General features: G+C 48.6%; 1 protein-coding gene across 5 annotated transcripts in view; it reads right to left on the bottom strand.

Moving 5' to 3' along the window:
• Positions 1–22676, bottom strand: part of TNRC6C (trinucleotide repeat containing adaptor 6C) — a 113887-nt gene that overhangs the window by 42852 nt on the left and 48359 nt on the right. For all 5 annotated transcript variants that reach the window (XM_064495464.1, XM_064495465.1, XM_064495463.1 and 2 more), the window contains exon 4: positions 10585–10911. In XM_064495464.1, coding sequence (XP_064351534.1) covers positions 10585–10911 — 327 coding nt within the window. The remainder of the gene's footprint in view (positions 1–10584; positions 10912–22676) is intronic.

A 22676-nucleotide genomic window follows, 5' to 3' on the forward strand; every position in this document is an offset into this window, starting at 1 on the left:
GGACACCGGCTACGATGCGCAGTTCACGTGGATGCTGAATGCAGCCTGCAGTTCTTTTCGAGACCTGTAACGAGCTAGTGTTAGAGGCTATTCCACAGAAGAGAATTATAAATGCACCGCAGAATCATACAACAGAATCAATATTTGGCAGAGGGTGGGGGCCGGAGGAGAGGGAAGAGATTTTAGAAAATGGTATCTCATGTTACCAAGGGTACACAGTTTAGAACCACTTAATCTCATTTATACTACTTACCACCAGCAATTATGGTTTATCACTGTTTCCTGTGCATTCATAAAAAGGCTAATGCTGGAATTAAGGAGACAATCCTCTGAGAATATAGATTTTTTTCATTCATATACATTAAAAAAAATCCCACATTTCAAGAAAAATATTAGTCACTAGGTAAAACAATAGAAAACTATACACATACAAAGGTGTATGGAGGGCCTGAGGAGGTGCCCATGCGGCCTGGGCTGTTTCTAACAAGCAGCCCGCGGTCTGAAGGAGCGGTCAGCACAACGGTCAAGCTCCCGCCGCGCGGCCCTCCCCGGGCAGGAGGGCAGGGGCTCAGGGCGTGAGCAGAGCACCGACGTGGCAGGGCTGGCAGGCCACAGCCGTGTCCACACACCCGGGCCCCGGGCCCTGAGGCCAGGAGGAAGTCAGGCCCGCGCCTCTACACATGAGAAGTCTCTAGAACAAGTCCACTCACCTTGAGAAACCAAACCTCCCTCCGCCCCCCTGGCCCAAGGGCCCTCATTTCTGCTGGGGCTACTCCAGCAGCTCTGCCTCCGCCAGGCCCCCTCCTGCTCCTCTCCAGGGTCTTGTCAACAGTGCACCGAATATTTGTGCCAAACGGATGCCCGGCAGGTCAGGAGTGCGTGCTCACACACTTCCGAGGCTCTGAGCACAAGGCCGGCGTCTCCAGGCAGCCCACCAGGCTGGCTCTCTTCTGGGGCCTCCTTTCTCCCCATTCTCCCCTGGCTCTGCAGCTGCTTCCTCGTGGTACTGTGTGCACCGTCCACTCCAGCAACCCGCCCTGGGAGGGGCTGGCCTCCGCTTGCGCTCAGGCTCAACTGTCTGCTTCTTCCTCACCTCACCAGGCGTTTCATGGAATAAGCTTTCTTTCCCCATTAAGACTCTCGGACACATTCATTATAAAGTCTTCCTTTAAAAAAAAAAATTCATTTGCACCAGGGGCTGGCACACATCTTCTGTAAAGGGACAGGCACTGAGTACTTCAGCTTTGTGGGCCATGTGGTCTCTGTCACAAGCACTCAATGCTGACGTTACGGTGGGAGAGCAGGCACAGATAATGAACGAGCATGGCTGTGCCCCAACCAAGCTTTACTTACAGAAGCAGGTGGCGAGCTTGAGCTGGCCCGTACGCCGGGTGAGCCAAGCCCTGACCCAGATGAGAACCCTCACGGCGTGTGCAGGTGCCACGTGGGGGACAGTGACGACCCCTGCAGACAGAGTCCTCCACTCAAGGAGTGCACGCCCTCGGGGGAGTTCCGGGTGTGACCCTTCGTGTCTCCCTCGCCCTCTACGTTGCGAACCCCACGAAAGCAAGCGCTGCCTGCTTTTGCCCTATTTGTCTGGTGCTCAGCAGGGCATTTGACACGTAAGAGGCTGTGAATAAATATCTGTGGAGTAAACAAATGAATTGATGGATGTTTTTTATAAACACTTTTGGAAGCAGTCTGCCAGTAACATAAAATGATGTTACTTAATTTCAGTTGACTTTGAAGGTAATGTTAAGATTAAGCTTAAGTTTCATGTCGACTAGCAAGATACTTAACTGAAGCGATTTGCAAAAATACAGGGTGATTATTCAAACAGGTAGTAGAAAAAGAACTGCTGGCTCAAAATCTTTTTTATTTAGACAAAATTAAAACGGATACTATAAACCTACAACTGGAACGTGGTTTCCGGCGGAGAGAAGTCACAGAGCCACAGAAGTCCGTTCGGGGCAGCGGTGTTTCACCAAGCAAAGCAAACCAGTGCGCAGCGGCGGTCTCCCTTTGCGAGGCGGCCTGGGCCGGGGGCAGAGCCCGGGGTGGGGGGGGAGCGCGCTGGTCTCAGGCGCGTCTGGCCTGCCCCGACTGGACACACTGCTGCTCCTTTTCCTTCTTTCCTATGTTTCAGCTGTTCTTTGGCTCCTCACCTCTCGCTACTTCAACACCACCAAGACGGACTAGGTTTTCAAAAATTAATTTCACTCAGAATTCAGTGAAGGTTCACGAATACAGAAAGTATATAAAAAGTAAACACAAGTTACTCTTGTGTTTTTTCTACCATTTGAAGGCTCTCATTACAAGGGCAAGTTCTAGGTATTTTTCTGACAATTATGAATGCAAAAAACGAACAGTCAGGGACTACACCTCGTACTGAGCTATTATTTCACTACCAGAAACGATTTTAACGCGGTTCACCTTGTTTTTACATTCCATTTGTAGGAGGTGGGCATTAACAGAAATAGTTAACTTGATTGCTATAAAATAGGACATTATTGGGACAACTGGTGAAATTTGGATGTATTAGAGTTAGATACACCAGTGTTAAATCTCCTAAATGTATCACTGCACTGTAGTTACGTAACAGAACGTCTGTGAAGATATTTAAAGGCCATGATATCTGAGATTTACTGTCAAACGCTGCTCCAACAAAAACAAAGAGCCTGTGTGGGGAGCGAGACCCAAGGCTGGATGACCAACAGTAGGCCCTGTGTCTGTCCATACAGCAAATATTAGTAAAGCCTTTACCCTCATTAAAAAAAAAGTTTTTTAATGGAGGTGCTGGGGGTTGAACCCAGGACCCGGTGCATGCTAAGCACATGCCCTACCACTGAGCTGTACCCTCCCCCCTCCATTGCATTTTTTTTTTTGAGTAAAGGTAGATTTATTTATAGAGCTACATACTGCATAGAGTGTAGGCTGTTTCAGAAGGCGAGAGAAAGGCCACGAGGTGTGGGGTTGGGCGCTCAGGTTAGGGTAGAAGTAGGTACACATTCTATAGACAGAGCACCGGCCATCTCCGAAGAGGAGGGAGCAAAAAGGCGGCCCTCCTCTGCATTTTTAATGTTAAAAATAAACAAAAGATCCAATTTCCCCACATCCAGAGAGTCTGGAACACTTACCCCTTTGTGCCCGATTATTCTGCCCTGATACAGTCACAAATCTGGGGCACGAAAGATTTTCACCTCTATTCCCCATGTCCTCAGATGGCCAGCACTGCCATGACGCTCCTGCCCCGGGAGTACAATCCACGAAAACACAGAACGGAGCCCATACAAGCTGACGCTGGCACAGAACACGGAGTGCAAGAAGGAATGACCTCGGCCCCCAAGTAATCCTTCCTCTTGGGCAAGACCCTCCCCACCCCCGGGGGTCCTCACCAACTCTGTGTATGAGACCTGGGACCCGGGCTGGGTGATCAATGGAGAACGTGTGTCATGCTGCAGAGCAAATATTAGAATTAGGAAACTAGAATTCCTTCCTAAATTTTTATATCTAAAAAAATGCTAATTTCCCTCCACATCCCACTTCAATGGCCGTGGCTAAATTGGTGATGATAATCTGACGGGCGGGGGGAGATGGAGTAACACTCAGGCGGTGGAAGTGCCAGGACCTAGTGAGAGACCAGATGCGCGGGAGCAGGAGAGGGAGGCTCCGGAGTGGTGTCCTGACCGCAGGCCTGGGCTACGGGTGGGTGGGAGTGTCACCCACTGAGCTCTATGTCTGAAGTACACCGTTCTTCTTAGGAGAATCTGTGACTTCGAAAATATTTGAATAGCATGGTTTTCATAAATCAAAGTCTCTTGATTGTGTTATCAATTCAAAAGTCTATCTTTCAGCTGTAATCTGGAAGACTACATGAGAAAAATTTGTGGAATGACTGACTTCTGGAAACAGACATTTTGACATGAATGAAAGCTCTGAAATAAACCAAGAATGAATCCTCTGGTAGGTTATTCTAGACTCTCCAGTATAGCTCATGAGCTCCAAAAGGCTAAAATCCATGCATCTGATGAACGGCAAGTTTGAAAGAGTTTATAAACAAGAGTCTTTACATCCCTAAGACATAACGTATTTCATCGCATTTTGAAGTTCCAACTATTTCCCCACACATTAAGTCACCTGAATCTCACAACTGCATCTGTTTCACAGATGGGGAGAGAGAGGCTCAAAGGCCAAACTTGGAAAAGGTGTTACAACCAGTAAGCAGTAAGGGTTGAACTGAAATCCGTATCTTCAGGATAAAATTCTAGTGCTCCTTCCACTACAAAATACTACTACTAAAATATTTCCACTGAAAAAAAAGCCTTAAAAAGAAAAATGTAATGAAGTTTGTGTATGTTAAATTTTTTTTAACCCTTCAAATGGTTCACACATTCTAAAAATAGGTGTCTCTATAAAAATCTAAGTAACAAGCTGTTTTAAGTGATTAAATTACAAAGGATCACACAACAGCATCGTTTAAAGAGAAAAGCTTTCTTCTTTTGTTTCAAAATTCCAAAATGTAACCATATAAAGATAAATTTTTCAGGAAAAAGTACTGAACAAAGAGCTTCCAAAAGCTACAGTAGGCAAAATTTTAATTAGGTATCGAATTAATCAGATAGAGAAGCGTGGACAAGATTTACTCAGAAGTGCTGGGAATGCTTAATTAGTGATGACACCGACAAACAGCGCACAAGTCACCCCTTTCTCACTATAGCCCTTTTAACTGAAATGACAGGATAATAAACCATACATTATAAAAGTAACTCCAAATGCTTCCCATAGTTGGAAACACATGCCCTAATTCTTACCGATAACACAAAGTCTCCCCCACCTGGTTTCAAGGGGCAGGATAAATGTAACAACTGCTTTCAGCTTTTGGGAATGGAAGACGCCTCCCTCTCTGCTGCATTTAGCCTGCATGTGAAAATCGCAGAGATGGTGCTCTGAATTCTGAGCTCCATCACCCAACAGACCCTGCAGCAGCTCATCTGTCAACTTCTACACATGCAGGGAATTAGGAAATGCGGAACAGAGTGAAAGGTTCACTGAAAACAATAAGGAAAGTGTCCAAAAGAATAAGCCGACTGTCCTGTGCATTTTTCCAAGGCGGCAGTAAGCCGAGATTGCTTCCTCCAGGTTAAGACCCTGGAGAGCAGTAACAGATCAGGGAAAGAAGCAGCCGCGTGCTCAGGACGAGCGGGCCGGCCTGCGCTCTCCGGGTGGAGGAGGCGGAACAGCCGGCAGGGTGTCTGCCCTGGGGTCGCGGTCCAGGGGCCTCTCGCAGGTCTGCCACCGGCCGCTCCCTCCCAAGACACCAAGCAGGAGGGCAGAGGCACGGCCGGAGCTTGGGACGTCCGGCCTGGCCGGCCCAGGAGAAGCGGCCGCTCTCTGCTCCGCGGGGGTTTTATTTCTGGGCCCCTCGGGGCCGACGGGGCAGAAATACCTGCAGAGGGGGCCTCCCGTCCCCGGAGACGCTACCTGGTGCACCCGCGGCTCCCCGCGCCACCGCGTCCCTGCTGGATGCAGAGGTGGCTGGGGCCCTCCCTGCGCAGTGACCTGCAGGCCCACGGGCCTCGGCGGGCCAGGGGCTGGCGGTGCCCTTCCCACCCCAGGAGGGAGCTGATCACCCCCTCCAACAAGGGGACATGGCGGGGGGTGGGGGGGAGAGAGGCATCCTGTCGAGAGGATTTGAAAGCCTTGATTATCTATTTGCAGCCAACACTAAACCGATCTCCTTTCCTCTTTAAGTTCTTTCAACTGACACAAACGTTTTCACCAGGACCAGTTGTAGGGAGCACCAGAGCCACCTTTCCTGTCTGCCAAAAGAGTAACTCGTGCTGCTGACTGGGCGCATGCAAACAAACCCTTTCCTGCTCCTTTGTTTTCCGTCCCTTCCTCTTTCCCGCTTTTCCTAAGCACCCCTATCCGTGTGGCACACCGACACCAGCTAGCATTTTCTAAATGAGCCCGTGTGTAAACTGGCACGCGTCCAACTTCTTAATCACTTTCTGCTTCTATCTACAAAAGATCTAAGTAGCAAACACTCCTGCATATTAATCAAAGCCTCTGTTTACAAATGTACCAAGCAGCCACCAAAACAATACACTGTTCTGCCTTTAGCACGTGAGAGTTTTTTTTTAAAAGATAAAAGCTCTCAAGTGTTTCAAGCTGGAGTTATGCTGCAGATTGGCAAAAACATAGTCTGAACAGAAAATAACATGATAAAATGACGTTCTTCTGGAAACTTAATAGGGTGAATCACTAACATTTATATACTAGTAACACTTATCTTACCAGTTAAAATTTTTTGCCAGTTGGCTAAATGAGCTCGCTTCCGAATCAGTACGTGAACTTGAAAATCTACTTTCCCTTGTATTAGGTTGTTAGAAGAACAATGTTTTATTTCAGGATGAACTGTTGTTATTTAAAGAGAGAACCTGGAACCAGGGCTGGGCCGAACCCTGGCCTGTCCGTCCCAGTGACTGTGATTCCGTCTCCCTGGATGCTGCCAGCGACGGCGGAAGGAACACAAGCTCTCCCACAGGGCTGAAACCTGCCCCACTGCTTAGTAGTTTGCCCCTAGTTCTGCCTCTACCCTCTGGGTTGGCCCAGCGTGGCCTCCTGGGTTCTCAGACCAGACTTTCTGTAACCAAAACAGTCACCAGCCCTCCCCCTCGCAAGGCTCTCTGTAGGGTTCCTCCAGTTCCTTTCCAGTCCTTCCAGGGCCTTTCAAGGCCTTTCTCTCCCAGCCGCCCTGGGCATGCCTATTAGACAGCCCTGTTTTTCCACGAGGGATGGCAGCCCACGGAGGTCTCTAAAGTGGAGACAGAGCATCAATGATTGATGGAAACAGTTGACCTGATGCTAGAAAATTTCCTTACTTTGAGTTAGAAGTTCACTGTAAAGAATCTGCTTCTGCTTTCAGCTTATTGAGTTTCGCCTCCACGTCAGCATTACTGAGCCTTCACGGCAGCCAGGACCCGCCCCTGCCTGCCAGTGTGAAGTCCTGCTTCTCTCAGAGCACGTGGGCAGTGTGACTTACACAGTGCTGCCGCGGAGACGCGGGGCACCAACGCACAGTGGGGCCGACAGAGCCCGGGGGCTGCAGGGGTGGGGAGGGGCTTAGACTGCTGCTCCAGGGCTGGAGACCTAGTGCAAGTGCCCTGGTCCTCCAGCATCACCGCGTCCACCACGCGTCACGCTGGTCCCTGTAAGTTAGTAACGTCGCCAACACGAGTTATGGGTCCAAAGCGGTGAGAGTCAACTCGAACGTGTCCCTGCTGCCTCTCCGGTCCCTACTCACCGCCACCAGTTCACACCACAAGGCGAAGAACCACTTCTGGGCGTTAGGCTCGTGGTCAGGACATGAGCACATACTGATAACATTTGGGAAAAAACACAAATTAACATGCTGGGCTGAGACAGCTCTCCATTTTACTTCTCCTGTCACTAGAAATGGTCTGCTGTTAAATTCTTAAGGATCAGTCACCATGTGCCTCCTGCTTGGATAATTCAATCTTAGTTCTGCTGACCCAGGATTCATACTTTTTAATTTAACCCCACAGTTAGAGGAATGGAATCAGGAATGGAACCGTACTTTTGTTTTAATGTAGGAGTGGCTACAGGAGTGAGAAACCTACTAACACAGATACAAATACAATAAAAACCTACGTATTACTTAAAAAAAGAGCTACAAGACCTTTTACTTCGAGCAGTAGCTAATAAACTTTCAGTGCAGAAGAAAATGTGGATGGAACATACTGACAGAATTTCACCTGGACACAGACTCATTAAATAACCTGCACTATGAAAAACAAAAGTTTATAAAGGTTTGGTGAATTTTTAAAATTGCTGCTCCAGAGTAGTGTTTTAAAGACAGGTACATATTTATGGTCTATTTCAACAGTCTCCCAAGTCCCACGTAACAGGAGTCACCTGCATTTATTGAGCACTTACTACACACAGGCCTGTGTGGAGCATGAAACAAACACCATCTCCAAAACACTGTGAAGTAGGGATCTCCTCACTTTACAGATGAGCAGCCCGAAGTGCAGGCAGTGCCTTGGTCAAGGTCACCCACACAGGGGTCGTGGGTCTGGAAAACGAATCGGGCCAGTCTCTTGACCCCCGTGCCCGTGGACGCCCACCTACAGTCCCCGCGCTGACTGCTCAAGGTCCCGGCGGGCAGGCCAGCATGCCTTCCACTGACGGAACCCCACAAGCTCTCGGGGAGTGTCTGAGTTAGTGCGCCGAGGGAAGGGCCCGAGGCCTCCTTTTAGGTGAGAACCGGAAGCACCAGCGGTGGCATACCCAGGGCCGGCTGCCAGGGTGTCCCCTCCAGTTTAGGCTTCCTGTTGCTTTGCTAAACCTGTCACACAGGAGGCAGCCCAGACCCTTTCCTTTTAGGGCACCTTAGTCAGCATGCAATACAGGTCACACGGTACACAACACGAGGAGGCTGGGGCTGTGGACACGGCACCTTCCAGCTTTGAGGGGCACGCGAGGGCAGAAATCCTGAAGGGGCTCATGCAGGGTGGGGTGACAGTGATTTGGAGAGACAGAAAGAGCAGGGCAATCAAGCGTGCGCACGTGCTGGGAAAGATGACACTGGGTGTGGCAGACTTGGGAGGCAGTAAGGAAACCATCCCACTCACAACGGAAAGCAGGCCACGAGGACAGAAGGAAACATGCTGGCTGGACAAGGTGGGGACGGGTCTTGAGCCAGGCAGAGAAGCTGAGCCTGCGTCAGGAGCCAGGGAACCAGGGCGGGTTTCCGAGCGGAGCGCTGAACCAGCGGGCGGTGAGGAGTCAGACTCCCCCGGCTGTGATACCAGACAGTGCTGGGGAAGAGGCCAAGCTGGTGTAAAAGGAAGATTTTGTCTGGGAACCAAAACCAAAACAAAACAAAAACCAAAAAACCAACAACACCCCAACCATTTCTCATTTCCTTAATATTCAGATTGATTCCACCTCCTGAGATGTTTTACATGTAAAGTGATGATTTAGTCTTCAGGGTATACATTTTAAAAGTACAATGAACTAGGAATAACTTTCTGGAGAAGGATATCATATGCACAGAGACAAATATTTTACTAAAGAATATTACTTTCATATGAAATTTTACTGAATCAACTCCTTGATTATTTTCTACTTGTCTAAGAAAATACTAGCAACATTGCGCACCGCCAGCATTTGATGAGAGCGCTGATGCAGGACCGCCCGCCAACCTTCCAACAATGAGAGAAGCCCAGAAAAAACAGGGCTGTTGGCGCTGCTTTTTCAGTGTTTCAAAATCAGGGTCTTAAATTGATACACCAAGCTGCAGGAGCCGCCTATACAGTCTATGTCTCTGTGAAGCTTGGTCAGGGGACCGTATTTCAGTGCAGAAAGTAACTGCAAGTTTGATGATAAACTGGCTGCAGTTAAGTAGAGGAGATTATATTCAACAAAAACATTTGATCATTTCTTTTCTTCCTAGCTTTTTGCTGACAATCATTGACCTATATCCCCTCTACCAGGAATTTAGCAGATGAAAGTCAAGACTATTTGAAGAGACATGGCAAAGCTGTCTAAAAATATTTGTTCTGAACAAAACCACAAAGTCATGGTTTTGAGAAATACTGCTATAAATACTTCAATGTCATGTTGGAATTATTCCCTGCAGGAAAAGGCAACACAAGAAAGAAAACAAATATTAGTATGAATTGTGACATGTTTCTTTTAAATTCCAATCTAATACAAGAGGCCTCCTTCACTCTCTAATGACAGACCCAACTTTCCATCAGCCAACATGGTTTCCATGCTAGACCAGGTGCCAGTCGTGAGTTAAATTACTTGAAATAGAAAGATTTAAGAAAATAACGAAGAATCATGCAGTTGAACACACATACTTCGCTTTCCTTCAAAAACTCCCCGAAAACTCCCAATAAAGAAATTTTCAAACGTATAAATCCAGAAGGTCAAGAAGATGGGAAGAGGGGAGAGGAGATGAGAGGTGTGGACGTTCTGGAAGCCGGAGAGCAAAGGGGCAAGTGGTGATTCTCTGGGAGCCAAGAGAACGCCAGTGGTGAAACAACAAGCAGCAGATGGCCCAGAGCCCCAGGCCCCCAGGGGCCTGCAGGGGAGAGGGCAGGCATGCTGGCCTCCGGGCGCCTGTGTCAGTTCCGGTTAGAAACACCCACTCCCACAAGATGCGACTACCTCCCGCACAGAAGTGTGGGCGCGGCCATGGGGTAGCCTAGTAAAGTGAGAGAACGGGGTTTGATTTACACGGTTTCGCTGCAGGGTTCTAAAGCATCTGCCTTGACAGATTTATATGTGCTGACGCAGACTGTGAGCAACAGACTTAGCTGAAGTAGCTAATGCCATCTGAACATACATGAGAAAAATATATGTAAGTAGGGGAAAACAGAATTAAATTTTAAAATGCAATTGAGATGAATCAATCCACCTGTGACCTGTCTAGCTAGCCAGCTAGCTTGATCACGTATCTAGTAAACAGGGACCACCATTTTTATTACTGGGCAGCGAAGCCAACTGCAAACCAGTGTTGAGGTAGAAAGAACCAGCCCTGGCTCTTACCTGGGTGGGGCTTGCTGGGGGGCTGCTGTGCTCCGGCTCCCGGCAGGGGAGGGGGGCTCGGCCCTGCAGGCCCAGCACCCTGGGTCGGGCTCACGCTGGTCAGAGCCCCGGCGGGCAGCGGCTGACCTCTCTTTAACAGCTGCTTCTGTTCTTGCTGGCGGAAGCGTGGAGGCACCTCGCGGGGCAGGTAGCGGGACGCAGCCGGCTGCTGGCCGCTGGCAGACGCGCGTTTGCCATTGCTGCTGCTGGCGACAGTGCTGGTGGAAGTACTGGTACTGGTCCCGGCAGGTGGGGGCTGGCTTGAACAGGTCTTAGTAGGTTCTGGCACTAGGAGGAACACAAGGAAAAGACCCCGGTGCTTTAGTAACAGCTCCTTCAACCCAACCCAAACCAAAGCAAACAAAACCTAAAGCGAGGAAGAACGGACAATGGAGCGCTGTGGAAACTGAACTGCACTGAAGGCCTGACGGAGCTCCAGGTCTGAGATCCAGTTTTCCTATAAGCGAGCTGTGATCCTGAGCAGCAGCTCTTGGCCACTTCCCTCACCAGTAGGACAGGTGGTTAGGCCAGGTTAGAGCAGCAGTTCTCACACCTGAGCCGGAGTCAGATTCCTGGGCCCTGCTGAGGGAACTCAGTGCTTGGAGGGGAAAGACCGCAAATCTGCATTTCTGCTAAGTTCCCAGGGGAGGCCGACACCCTCGGCCCGTACTTTGAGAACCACTGCTCTCAGTCAGTGTTTCTTAAAACTAAGGGATCATCAGATATCTATGAGGTTTTATATATTTTCGTTTTAATTCTGAAGATAGTAAAAAATATACACATCAGTGCGTTCTGGGTTATGTGAATATTACAGCATTTGTGGTGATGGTAACTCTACCACAAAGACATCCCTCACAGATTTACTGGAAAAGAATGCAGGCGGGCTAGTTCGCAAAGGATGCATCTGCATGGAGTGAAAGTCAAGATGCTGCGAGGGTGCACGGCAGAAAGGAAGGCTTCACAGTAACGTCAACAGAGAGGAGGAGTGGGAGGGCTGGGTGACAGCCCTGAGGGGTGACGCTAATGAGCCGCCCAACGCAAAGAGGGGTGAGCAGTGATCCCGACGAGGAAGGGGAACAGGCGCAAAAAGCCAGACTCTGAGCCTCAAGGTCGCTCCCGTCTTGAACTCGAAACATTAACATCCAGGACATTACATTTATATTATTTGAAAAAAAATTTTTCTACTTAATTTGTAGATGTCTTTGATCGCACAGTTGAGTAAAAGCTATGTGCCAAACGAGTGTAGACCTGGCTCTCCATACATCTTACTTGTGTGAGTAATAGTACGAAATGCTTCCAGTCCACACTGGGGATAGATGTGACTGCCGTTCACTGTCCCCTGCAGCCAGCCTGCATTTCTCGTCGCCCGCGTGGGTACCACCATCCACCCCAAGGCCATGTGCACAGCCAGTGTCCGCAAGGCCTCTCCTTGTCACCCTGTTTCGTGACCCTGAATCCCGGATGAAGCCACCATCCATTCTCCACCCCGACGTAGACTGCTAAGGCTCTTCCTAAGTCATTACCTAAATAAGTTGAGAACTTGTGTCCACATACAAAAAACCTCTACAGAAATTTTTACAGCAGCTTTAATCAAATTGCCCCAAACTGGAAGCAACCAAGACGTCCTTCTATAGAATACAGACCGCGGCACACCGACACACCGGAAGACTGGTGAGCGTCAGAGAGAACTGAGAGGAAGGGGAGGAGGGAGGCAAGGACGGAATACAGACCGCAGCCGTGAGCTAGAGAGCCCCACCTGCCCTGCTCACAAGACCCCTTCCCTTCCGCAGTAACCGGCAGGGCCGCCAGCCTCCATCGAAGTCGAGGCTCTTCCACCTGTCGTCCTGCCCTTCCACAGGCTGGAAGCGAAGAAGGCCCACCTGAACTCATTAACCTGAAGGAGAGCAACTAGAATTAAAGCACCAGGTCTCAGCAGGTTCCGGCAGTAGGAGGAACGCAAGGAAAAGACCCGGTGCTTCAGTAACAGCAGCAGAGAACCAGGCCAACGGGAGCCTCAGGGTGAGGCGCCCCGCCCCGCCCTCGCCACGGAGACCCCGCGGCCACATCTGCCGGCAGGACGTCAGGACGAGGACTCCCGGCTCCCACCCCGGCCCCTGCTCTTCCACGACACTGCTGTTACCGCTTCAGGGAGATCAAAGGACAAGAGCAGGGCTATTTTTCTTCAAAACCTTCAGAGGAAGAGGAAAAGCAATTCCTGGCGCAGAAATGAAGAAATATGCAAATAAATGAGCGTTATCAGTTACTAGTTTTGAATCTAAACCACCAATTCTAAGATACTTGATAGGGAATATTCAGTTTTCCTTGTGCTATCTACCTGATGCGTTACTCAGAGTCCTTTTTATACCTAAGATAGCCTCATTTTAAGGGTCAAAGTCCTCTAGGCCAGGCTCCCCTTTCCTCTTGAATAACTGCTGAGTAGGGCGGGTGCCAGCAGGTGAGCTAAGTGTTTCTTACATTTGTAAAAAGTGGGGAAAAAAACGAGGAGTAGGTCACAGAGACCACATGGCCTGCAAAGTCTACAGTATCTGCTACCCAGCCCTTCATAGGGAGGAGGACGACCAGCTCCCGTTGCAGGACAGGAAACCGCCTGGACTATTGGACTGCGCGTCAGACACAAGCGCTCCCAGGATGAGAGCCCCAGCAGGGTGCCAAAGGCTGCGCGGGCGCCGCTGTGCCGAACAGACGCGCATGGCTAGCCCGTCTCGCGTCTCCTCTCCGTGGTGAGGACGCCCCCTTTGTGATTGCCAAAGGAAGGGGAACGCGGAGCTACACGTGGGAAAAGAAAGGGAACTTTCAGTTGAAGGGATTATCTGAGTGCTCGCCTGGAATCCCAGGTGCTCTTAATAGAGCAGAGCATCGGGCTACGAGGAGAACAAAAGTCACCCTGTGTTATACTTGTCAACCCACAACTGGATGAAATGCTCACCCCGTTCCCGTGTCCTTCAGAGACTCCCCTGTGCCCCGCTGGCCCCTCTAACCACAAATGGACTTCCAGTCTTCGGACTCAGTCTCTGCCCTGGACTCTGGCGAGGTCATCCAGTTGCACAATTTTGACCATCATCCCTATGCTACTGAAACCCAAATACTGCCTGTCCCACACTGTCCCCTCGAGTTCGGCCTCGATCTTCAGTCGTGCACTGGACAGCGCTGCCTGGAAAGCCATTACCCTTCAAACTGAACGTATCCAGAGGCCAAACAAGAATTTCCTGGGTCTGAGCCCAGGATGGTGCTGGCTGCTGTAGGAAGGCTTGAAGCATGAGATGTTTCTCACTGAAATGAACCAACAACTGGGGAAACAGAAATTACGAGACACAAAAGCATGGGGGTATTGACTGGAAGTCAGTCATTCAGAGGTAAGGTGATCACACACTGCCCAGCATGCCACCAACCACATGTCACTACTGAGCACTTGGCGTCTGACCCGAGATTTGCTGTGACGGTATGTGCACACTGTGTTTCAAAGAGTTAGCACACACACACAATCTCATTAATAGTTTTTATATTGATTTTGTATTGAAATAACATTTTGAATATACCGAGTTAAAAATATTATTAAAAGTAATCACACCTGTTTCTTCTTAGTTTTAAAACTTGCTACGAGAAGATTTAAAATTCCTCATGCAGCTCACATCTGCGGCTCAGGTTCTAGCTCTCAGGGAACACGCTGGTCTAGAAGCAGCACTGTCTTCTTGAAAGAGAGTGAGGTTTGAGCTGGTTTCTCAGACACCTGTTGCATTTAAATAACTGTTTTCATAAAGGACCGCCCACCGTGGTGGGTCACCGGCTTTTTCAGGTGAGAGCGTTCCTATTCCAGCTCTGCACTAGCAGAAACACTGGCGTCCTACCTCACAAACAGAAAAGCATCACTGGATACCTGCAAACTAACAGGCGGGGCCAGGGGCCCGGGGCACAGGGCGGGCGCAGCACTCACTCCCCAGTTACCCTCATGCGCACTCTCGACCCTATTCCCAGCGGCCTGAACGACTGCCACTCTGGCTGGTGGCCTGGGGGGCACCCTGTATCTGGAGGAAAAGGAAGAGAAGCCTCATTTAGCAGAGCATGACACGGAGGGAACCAAGAATTCTGACCCTGCCAAGCTGCACCTCTGGCCTCTTCTATGAGATAGTGATAAACCTTCTCAGGCATAAGCCAGAATCTTTCAGATCCTGGCAACGAGCAGACAACTAACATAACCTCAACCAACAAATGGAACCTGAGTCTATTATTACAATATAGATGCATCTGATGGGCAGTATCTGATAAGCCATACACTCTCTTTAGATCCAAATCTCTCAAAGAACTAGAGCAGGGCATCAAAGAATGCCTGGCATTCCTCTTCTCAAACAGACCCGGATCTAAGGCCACACCTTGACGGCAGAGGCTCGCAAACCAGCCTACCTTACACATCTGTTTTCACACAGTAGAACACAGTAGGGCAATGGGAATTTAACTTGATCTGTGGACGGTCAACAAATCATGTTTTATTTAGGGAAAAAAAAGAGTAGAAATCAGAGAATAACTACATGGCTAATAAAAGAACTTCCAGCAAGACATTGTGGTTCCTCTCCTTTGCCTAGTAAGCTTTTACTTTTTTCTTTTAAGTAAGGGCGCCATCTGCTGGTGAAAAGACAGATGTCAGATCCTTGTATAAGAAAGCAAGTCTTTCCCACAATTTCCTTTCCAAGAAGTAATTTTCTGCTTTCAGTTAAAATTTCCAGAAGGCACTGTCACAATAGGGTCCAAATAGTTTATAAAATCCTACCATTGCAAGGGGAACCCTCCTACACTGCTGGTGGGAAGGCAGTTTGGTGCAGCCACTATGGAAAACAGTGTGGAGATTCCTCAAAAGACTAGGAATAGACTTACCGTATGACCCAGGAATCCCACTCCTGGGCTTATATCCAGAAGGAACCCTACTTCAAAAAGACACCTGCACCCCAATGTTCACAGCAGCACTATTTACAATAGCCAAAACATGGAAACAGTCTAAATGTCCATCAACAGGTGACTGGATAAAGAAGATGTGGTATATTTATACAATGGAATACTACTCAGCCATAAAAACCAACAACATAATGCCATTTGCAGCAACACGGATGCTCCTGGAGAATGTCATTCTAAGTGAAGTAAGCCAGAAAGAAAGAAAAATACCATATGAAATCGCTCATATGTGGAATCTAAAACAAACAAATAAACAAAGAATCAAACAAACAAAGCATAAATACAAAACAGAAACAGACTCATAGACATAGAATATAAACTTGTGGTTACTAAGGGGGCGGAGGGTGGGAAAGGACAGACGAGATTTCAAAATTGTAGAATAGACAAACAAGATTGTACTGTATAGCACAGGGAAATATACACAAAATCTTCTGGTAGCTCACAGAGAAAAAAATGTAACAATGAATATATATATGTTCATGTATAACTGAAAAATTGTGCTGAACACTGGAATTTGACACAACCTTGTAAAATGATTATAAATCAATAAAAAATGTTAAAAAAAAAATCCTATCATCGCTCTTCCAAAACAACAGGCTACAGTTTGGGCAGGAAGCTCAGACGGGCCCCTTAGGGCTCTGGAGGACTTCATCCAGAAGGAGCTCTTTTTCAAACTTTTGCTCTACACCTTGCATAGAGGGGACCAGGAGAGGAGGAGTTTCCCCTGGTGACCCAGCCTGCACCACCTTGCTCTCCCTCCTGCCACCCGAGCCCCAGTCTTGCCATCTGGATCCCTTTCACTCTGCGTCCGTCCTCCTGTAGCACCCCCGCCACCACTCTGGTGTACAGGCTGAAACTGCAGGCTCTGAAAGTGACGAAGTCTAGTTCCTACGTATGCTATTCTAAGCCCCTACTGCTAAAGAGAATTCCTCTAATGTGCTCTGCCCAAACTCCCTTATTGTAACTGTTTCAAACTTTCCCTACATGCTTCTGAATCCTGGTACCGCCCAGCCCCTTCTCTCCGTCTATGACCTAGACCCCAGGTGCTGGAGATCGATGCCACTCCCTCATTTATGCGCCGGAGCCCCTCTACAGCCCAGTCACTGCTCCAGGCGCTGGGAACGTTCCACTCCTGCCTGGCGTCAGCGGAGGGGAGAAAGACAATGAACACAACGCATAAGGTAAACAAGCACTAGGAGGCGTTAAGTGCTGTGAAAAATGAGGAGAGCTGGGCAGGTAAACAAGAGCTCACCTTTTTTAATGTTATCTGCCTATGACTTTCACCCCCACCCCCCGCTGTGTGTCAGTCTCCTCATTTACCGACTTACTTAGGAAATACTCAGTGAAGGCCTGTTTGTGCTGGACACTGTGCGCGGAGGAAAACAGATACGGTTCTCACCCTTGTAGTTCACAGTCCAGTGGGAGACAGATACTGTCTTAAAAGTGATTCCACAAACGTACAGTTACCAGTTGCTGCAAGAACATGAAAGTAAGTCCCTTAGGTTAGGGGCTGGGAGAAAGCCCCCCCGAGGAAGTGACACTTAGGCTGAGTGTGGGAAACCTCACCAGGCGAAGTGTGCCCGCTCGTACGAGTGGGCCACGTCTGTGACCTCACTCCCACTGGCTGGGGCAGGACATGCGAAGGTCCTGAAGTGGGAAAGAGCTTCCGTGCTGGTGTGGCTGGAGCCCAGTGCCTGAGGGGAGAGCAGCGGGACATACGGCCGGAGAGGCAGGCGTAGACTTTATTAGGGTTTGGATTCCATCACTTGGCCAACAGCTGGAAGAGCCCCCAGGGGCAGCCTGGTGGAGGGTCACTCCATGGTGTTGTCTTGGCCACAACACACGGAGAAGCCTGAAGCCTCCAGTGTTGGGCAGAAGCTCTCTGGGGACGGGCTCCTGTGATCACCAACTCTTGGAGAGTCGAGCTGCTGCGACTGTCACTGGCAGTTTAAACTCAACAAGCAGGTGGCCTTGATCAAGAGCCTGTCTGGGCAGGCTCCAGGGCCAGGGGTCCTGTCCGACATCACCTCCGCGGTAGGAGAACCACGGGGGCCGTGGTCCAGAGCAGCAGCACCCTCCACATCCGTTCTGGACTGTGCGGGGACCCACCTAGGAGTTCGTTCCTGCTATCATCCACCTTATGTTGCTCGTCAGAAACTTAACAGAGCAGGGGAGCATGGGGCGCCCAGTGCATTGACGTGTTTCCAAATCATACCACCAAGACGTTCTTTTAAAAAATTTTTTATTTGGAAATATTTAAGATGTACAAAAAGGTCAGCAAATCCCCATGTACCCAGTCTCCAGCTTAAGAAAGAAAAGGTTGCCAACTCTACCAAAGGCCCCTATCCGCCCCTCCCTGGCTGTGTACCCCACCTTCTCCCAGGAAATTACGGCCATGCACACTTTGGGGTTTATTAATCCCACGTGCTTTTTCTCTTGAGATGCAGCGTAGTGGCTGCGAGCTCCGCCACTCACTGGCTGGCTGTCCCTCAGTGGTGCCATCTGTAAAATGCAGGCAAGTGGAGGATGAAGTGAGGGTAACGATATTTCACTGGGAGGGGTTCTTTGAAAAGTGAGCGTTAATATATGTTAAGAGCCATTTAGAACAGTGTCTGGCACACAGTAAGTGCATTGTAAGTGCTTACATTATGTTAAAGAAAACATTCAATGACACTTGTTGAAGATAAGGCAGACTTGATCCAGGGCCATCACTGTGCAACCACCTCAGTGGGGTTTTACTTCCCAGCGGGGAAGAGAGGCTGGGCTCAACTCCGGATACAGTGCGGGCAAGTGGGAACTCACAGCTAAGGAGCTGGGGTGGGGGGCAGGTGTCAGTGGACAGCAAACACCAAGAGGAAACATCAGGGGTAACGGGGAGGGGGTTCCGGCTGCACTGACCTAACAGGACTCTAGCTGAAGGCAGGCCAGGGGGCTCAGACAACACCGGGGGGCCGTGGAGGACAGAGAAGCTGATCAGATATCACGGGGGGAGGTTCCGGTTAAACTGACTCAGCAGGACCAGATTTTACAGGGAAGTGCACAGACGGGCACAGGACAAGGTCCAGGAGCCTGAGTAAAGTTTGGTCAAGCAGAAAAATCTGTCAGTTAGAATAATCCTTTTCCTCACAGAAGTAATGGAAACTACTTGTGCTGATTAAAAACAAAACCCAAGTCACATTAAATGATGAACTGCAGATAATGACGTAAAGAAGGGAAGAAGAGAGGCCAGACTCAGAGAGGTCAGGGGAGGCAACAGCTTAGGAGGGAGAGCGACAGCCGCACTCAGGGTCAGAGGACTGGACCTCTGGTCTGGCCCAAGCCTCCCTCCTTAATTTGGGTCTCATATTTCCCCTGCTTGAAAAGTGTTGTTAACAAACTATACAAATGTTGTTAATGAACAGCCATCCCAGCGTTTTACATATATATATATATTTTTTTTTAATTGAAGTCTAGTCAGTTTACAGTGTTGTGTCAATTTCCGGTGACAGCACAGTGCCTGTCATACATGAACATACATATATTCGTTTTCATATTTTTTCACCATAAGTTACAAGATATTGAGTATAGTTCCCATGCTGTACAGTATGAACTTGCTGTTTATCTGTTTTATATATATTAGTATCTTCGAATCTCAAACTCCCAGTTTATCCCTTCCCACCCTCTTTCCCCCTTGGTAACCATAAATTTGTTTTCTATGTGAGTCTGTTTCAGTTTTGTAAGTAAGTTCCCTTGCCTTTTTTTTTTTTTTTTTTAAGAGTCCACGTATAAGTAGTATCATATGGGCATTTTTCTTTCTTTCTGGCCTACTTCACTTAGAATGACAATCTCCAGGTCCATCCATGTAGCTGCAAATGGCATTATTTTATTATTCTTTACAGCTGAGTAGTATTCCATTGTATATATATATATATATATATATATACACACACACTATAACTTCTTTATCCAGTCATCTGTCGATGGACATTTGGGTTGTTTCCATGTCTTAGTTATTGTAAATAGTGCTGCTATGAACACTGGGGCATGTATCTTTTTGAATTAAGGTTCCCTCTGGATGTATGCCCAGGAGTGCGATTGCTGGATCATAAGGTAAGTCTATTTTTAGTCTTTTTTGGAATCTCCATACTGTTTTCCGTAATGGCTGCACCAAACTACATTCCCACCAGCAGTGTAGGGGGTTCCCTTTTCTCCACACCCTCACCAGCATTTATCGTTTCTGGACTTTTTAATGATGGCCATTCTGACTGGTGCGAGGTGGTATCTCACTGTAGTTTTGACTTCATCCCAGCATTTTAAAAGCACTTCAGAGCAGCAAGCAAAAGGTGCCTCCTTCCCGACAGGTGCACCAGCAGCAGGACTGGCAGGGTCTGTTCACAGCTGCAAGGAGGCCTGACTCAGGCCCCCACGAGAGGCGTGTGCGTGAGGGACCTGGCTCGCAGAGGGACCCGGGCGCCCTCTGCCCACTGTACCAGCTCTGAGTGTAAGCACAGCCCTGGAGACGGTGGGAGTTTCCACATGGCATCCTGGGTCCCAGTCACTGTCTTGCTGGTGGTGAGACAGTGTTGGTGGCAGCTTTCCAGCGGCTGGGCTGCAGCAGTGACACTGGGCTCCTGAAGTCAGCAGTGCCAGTGGGGCCTCCCGATTCTTCACCAGGGAGCAGCTCTTCTGGAGGACCCTGTGGGGAGTCACTTCTGCCTCCCAGCCTGGGGCACGCCCCCACCCCCCATGATTTCATAAGCACCCAACTGCCTGTACTTAAACTCATTTCTGCTGAAAATAGCTAGAGTGCTTTGTTTCTACACCCTTCAATTCAGTTCTGGTGAAGAGCACAGGTTTCATTTTTTTTTTAAAGCACGTAGTACATTTAAACCTTTCATTCACCTAGACAGCACTGCAGCATATGGTGTGAGCGAGACAGTTAACAACTGTTTCCTTCTGATGGCATCTACTGTAACGGGACTTACCTCCATACACCTGCCGTTAGAGTCTCACAGGCTGCCTCCACTAGCCTCAAGCACACTGACAATAGGCATGCAGTGGGTTCGAGTGGCCTATTTTAAAAGTAACTTTTTATAGGTAAATGTTAACCTAGAGGGACACTTTAATTCACACATTTCAATGTCTTATTTCTGAAATTTGGATGCATCTGACAATTGGTGCATAAATTTAATAGTTTCCTCATTCACCCGCCAACTCCCATCAGTGAGACGTTAATCAATCAATGTCTATATGTTGATAACTGATGGTACCGTAGAACTTGGGAAACAGTTTTTGTATGATAAAGCACAGAATTTCTCTTATGCACAGACATCACACAGTGACGAAAAGGAAAAAACATTTTAAAATCCTGCATTAAAAAAAATCTTGCATTAGTCCTAGCCATTTCGGAATATATACTCAAAGCTTCAGAGTTTCTTAAAAATTTAAATTTACTGAAATAAGTATGTTGGCTGTTTGCAAACATGACTATGAAAGAGAAGTTTTCCTCTGTGCTATAATAATCGGTGACTCCAAGGAATATTTTCATTTTACAATTACTTCTGCAGCCTATACTACAACAAACACTGCAGCCAGAAGTTCCCTTACAACGAGATGTGAGTAGGAGACAGAGATGAGGATCGAGAGTCCATCTGCTGTGTTTATTGGCAGTCCCTGTGGGGTACACAGTGGTGGCCTTCTGTTTGTTCTGTTGATGGCTTCTGGCTGATCTGTCACCATGGTAACTTTTAGAGCCCAACTCAAAATGAGCCCAAACTCATTGCTACTAACTACATTAACTTAGTGTCTGCTGCTAATGAGAAATGCTGTTTAGAGATATGTTCTATTCTAATGTATTACAGCCACCTCTCTGAAGGGCATTAAATTAAATTCTACTCAATAGGCTGGATAATATAAATGTTCAAGTAAAATTATTTTAATAATGACTACTAACAATAAGAATCACTTCATTAAAAGGTTACCTTGTTTTGGTCCTTGGATTCTTCTACTCTAAGAAAATGTATTATTTATCATACTGGCAAATACTTCTAGGTTCTCTTAAACACCGGCCAGCTGCTTTAGAAGATCAAAACAGAAAATAACAGCCTATGTTAAAGCCAGGTAGCCAATACAGCATGAACACATGCTGGCTCTTCTACAGCCTTCTCAGCATGTGCGGTCAACTGAAACACTCCCCAGCGAGGCACCGCAGCGCACAGACCTGCAGGTGGAGACAGCCCAGCAAGCAAGCCGCTTCTCAGTCCCTCACCTCCATCCTGACCTCTCTCTCCTGAACAAGCTTTGGAAACAAACAGCAAATCTGAAATCTCATGACACACAGAGGTTTAAGTGGGTCTGCCTCACACACGCTCTCCCAGGACGCGCAGCAGTAGGGCTGTGTGCATGTTTTAATAAACCAATAAATTGTGGAATAGAAATAATCTGCACTTTCCTCCAAAGTGCAGAATCCTACAACTGCCAGAAGAGGGTGCCCAAGTGAACCAGCCAACCCCGAGTCAGAAGGCCGGACCAGGAGGAAAACTGCCTGTATTGCCAGTTTATTTTGAAAAGCCTCATTACTGCTCGCAGGAAAAGGACGTTCCACTTCCGTCAGGCCTTGGTCCCCATCCCCCGTTGTACTCCCCCAACAGCGCTCTCTCCCCTGCTGACCACGCTGGGGCTCCGCCGCTACGTGTGTGTTTAGGTCCTGGAAAGTGCCACACCCCTGCCAGCCTCTGCGCACGCTGCTCCCTGTGGGTGGGGGGCCCTGAGCCCCCTCTGCTCTCCCCCTGCCGGGCTGCGTTCTCTTCATCCTTCAGATCCCAACCGAGGCACCACCCAGATGCCTTCCCTAACCCCAGCCTAGTCCGGGCTCCTCTGTTCTGTGCTCTTGTCAATCAACGCTCCTCTCCATCACAGCGCTTGGTAACTGTGCCCACAGCATCCTGACTGATGCCTTCGTCCATTCCCCATAGGACTCCGGAAGAGTGGGACTTGAAGAGCACACAGCCAGGCCACAGTAGGTGTTCAGTACACATCCGCTGGCTCAAACGGTCCGCAGCCCAGCCAGTCCCTGAGCTCTGCCTGTTCCATCGACGTGACCCTTTCCTCCG

This window comes from Camelus dromedarius, chromosome 16 (genome assembly GCF_036321535.1).
Source record: "Camelus dromedarius isolate mCamDro1 chromosome 16, mCamDro1.pat, whole genome shotgun sequence".
NCBI lineage: Eukaryota > Metazoa > Chordata > Mammalia > Artiodactyla > Camelidae > Camelus > Camelus dromedarius.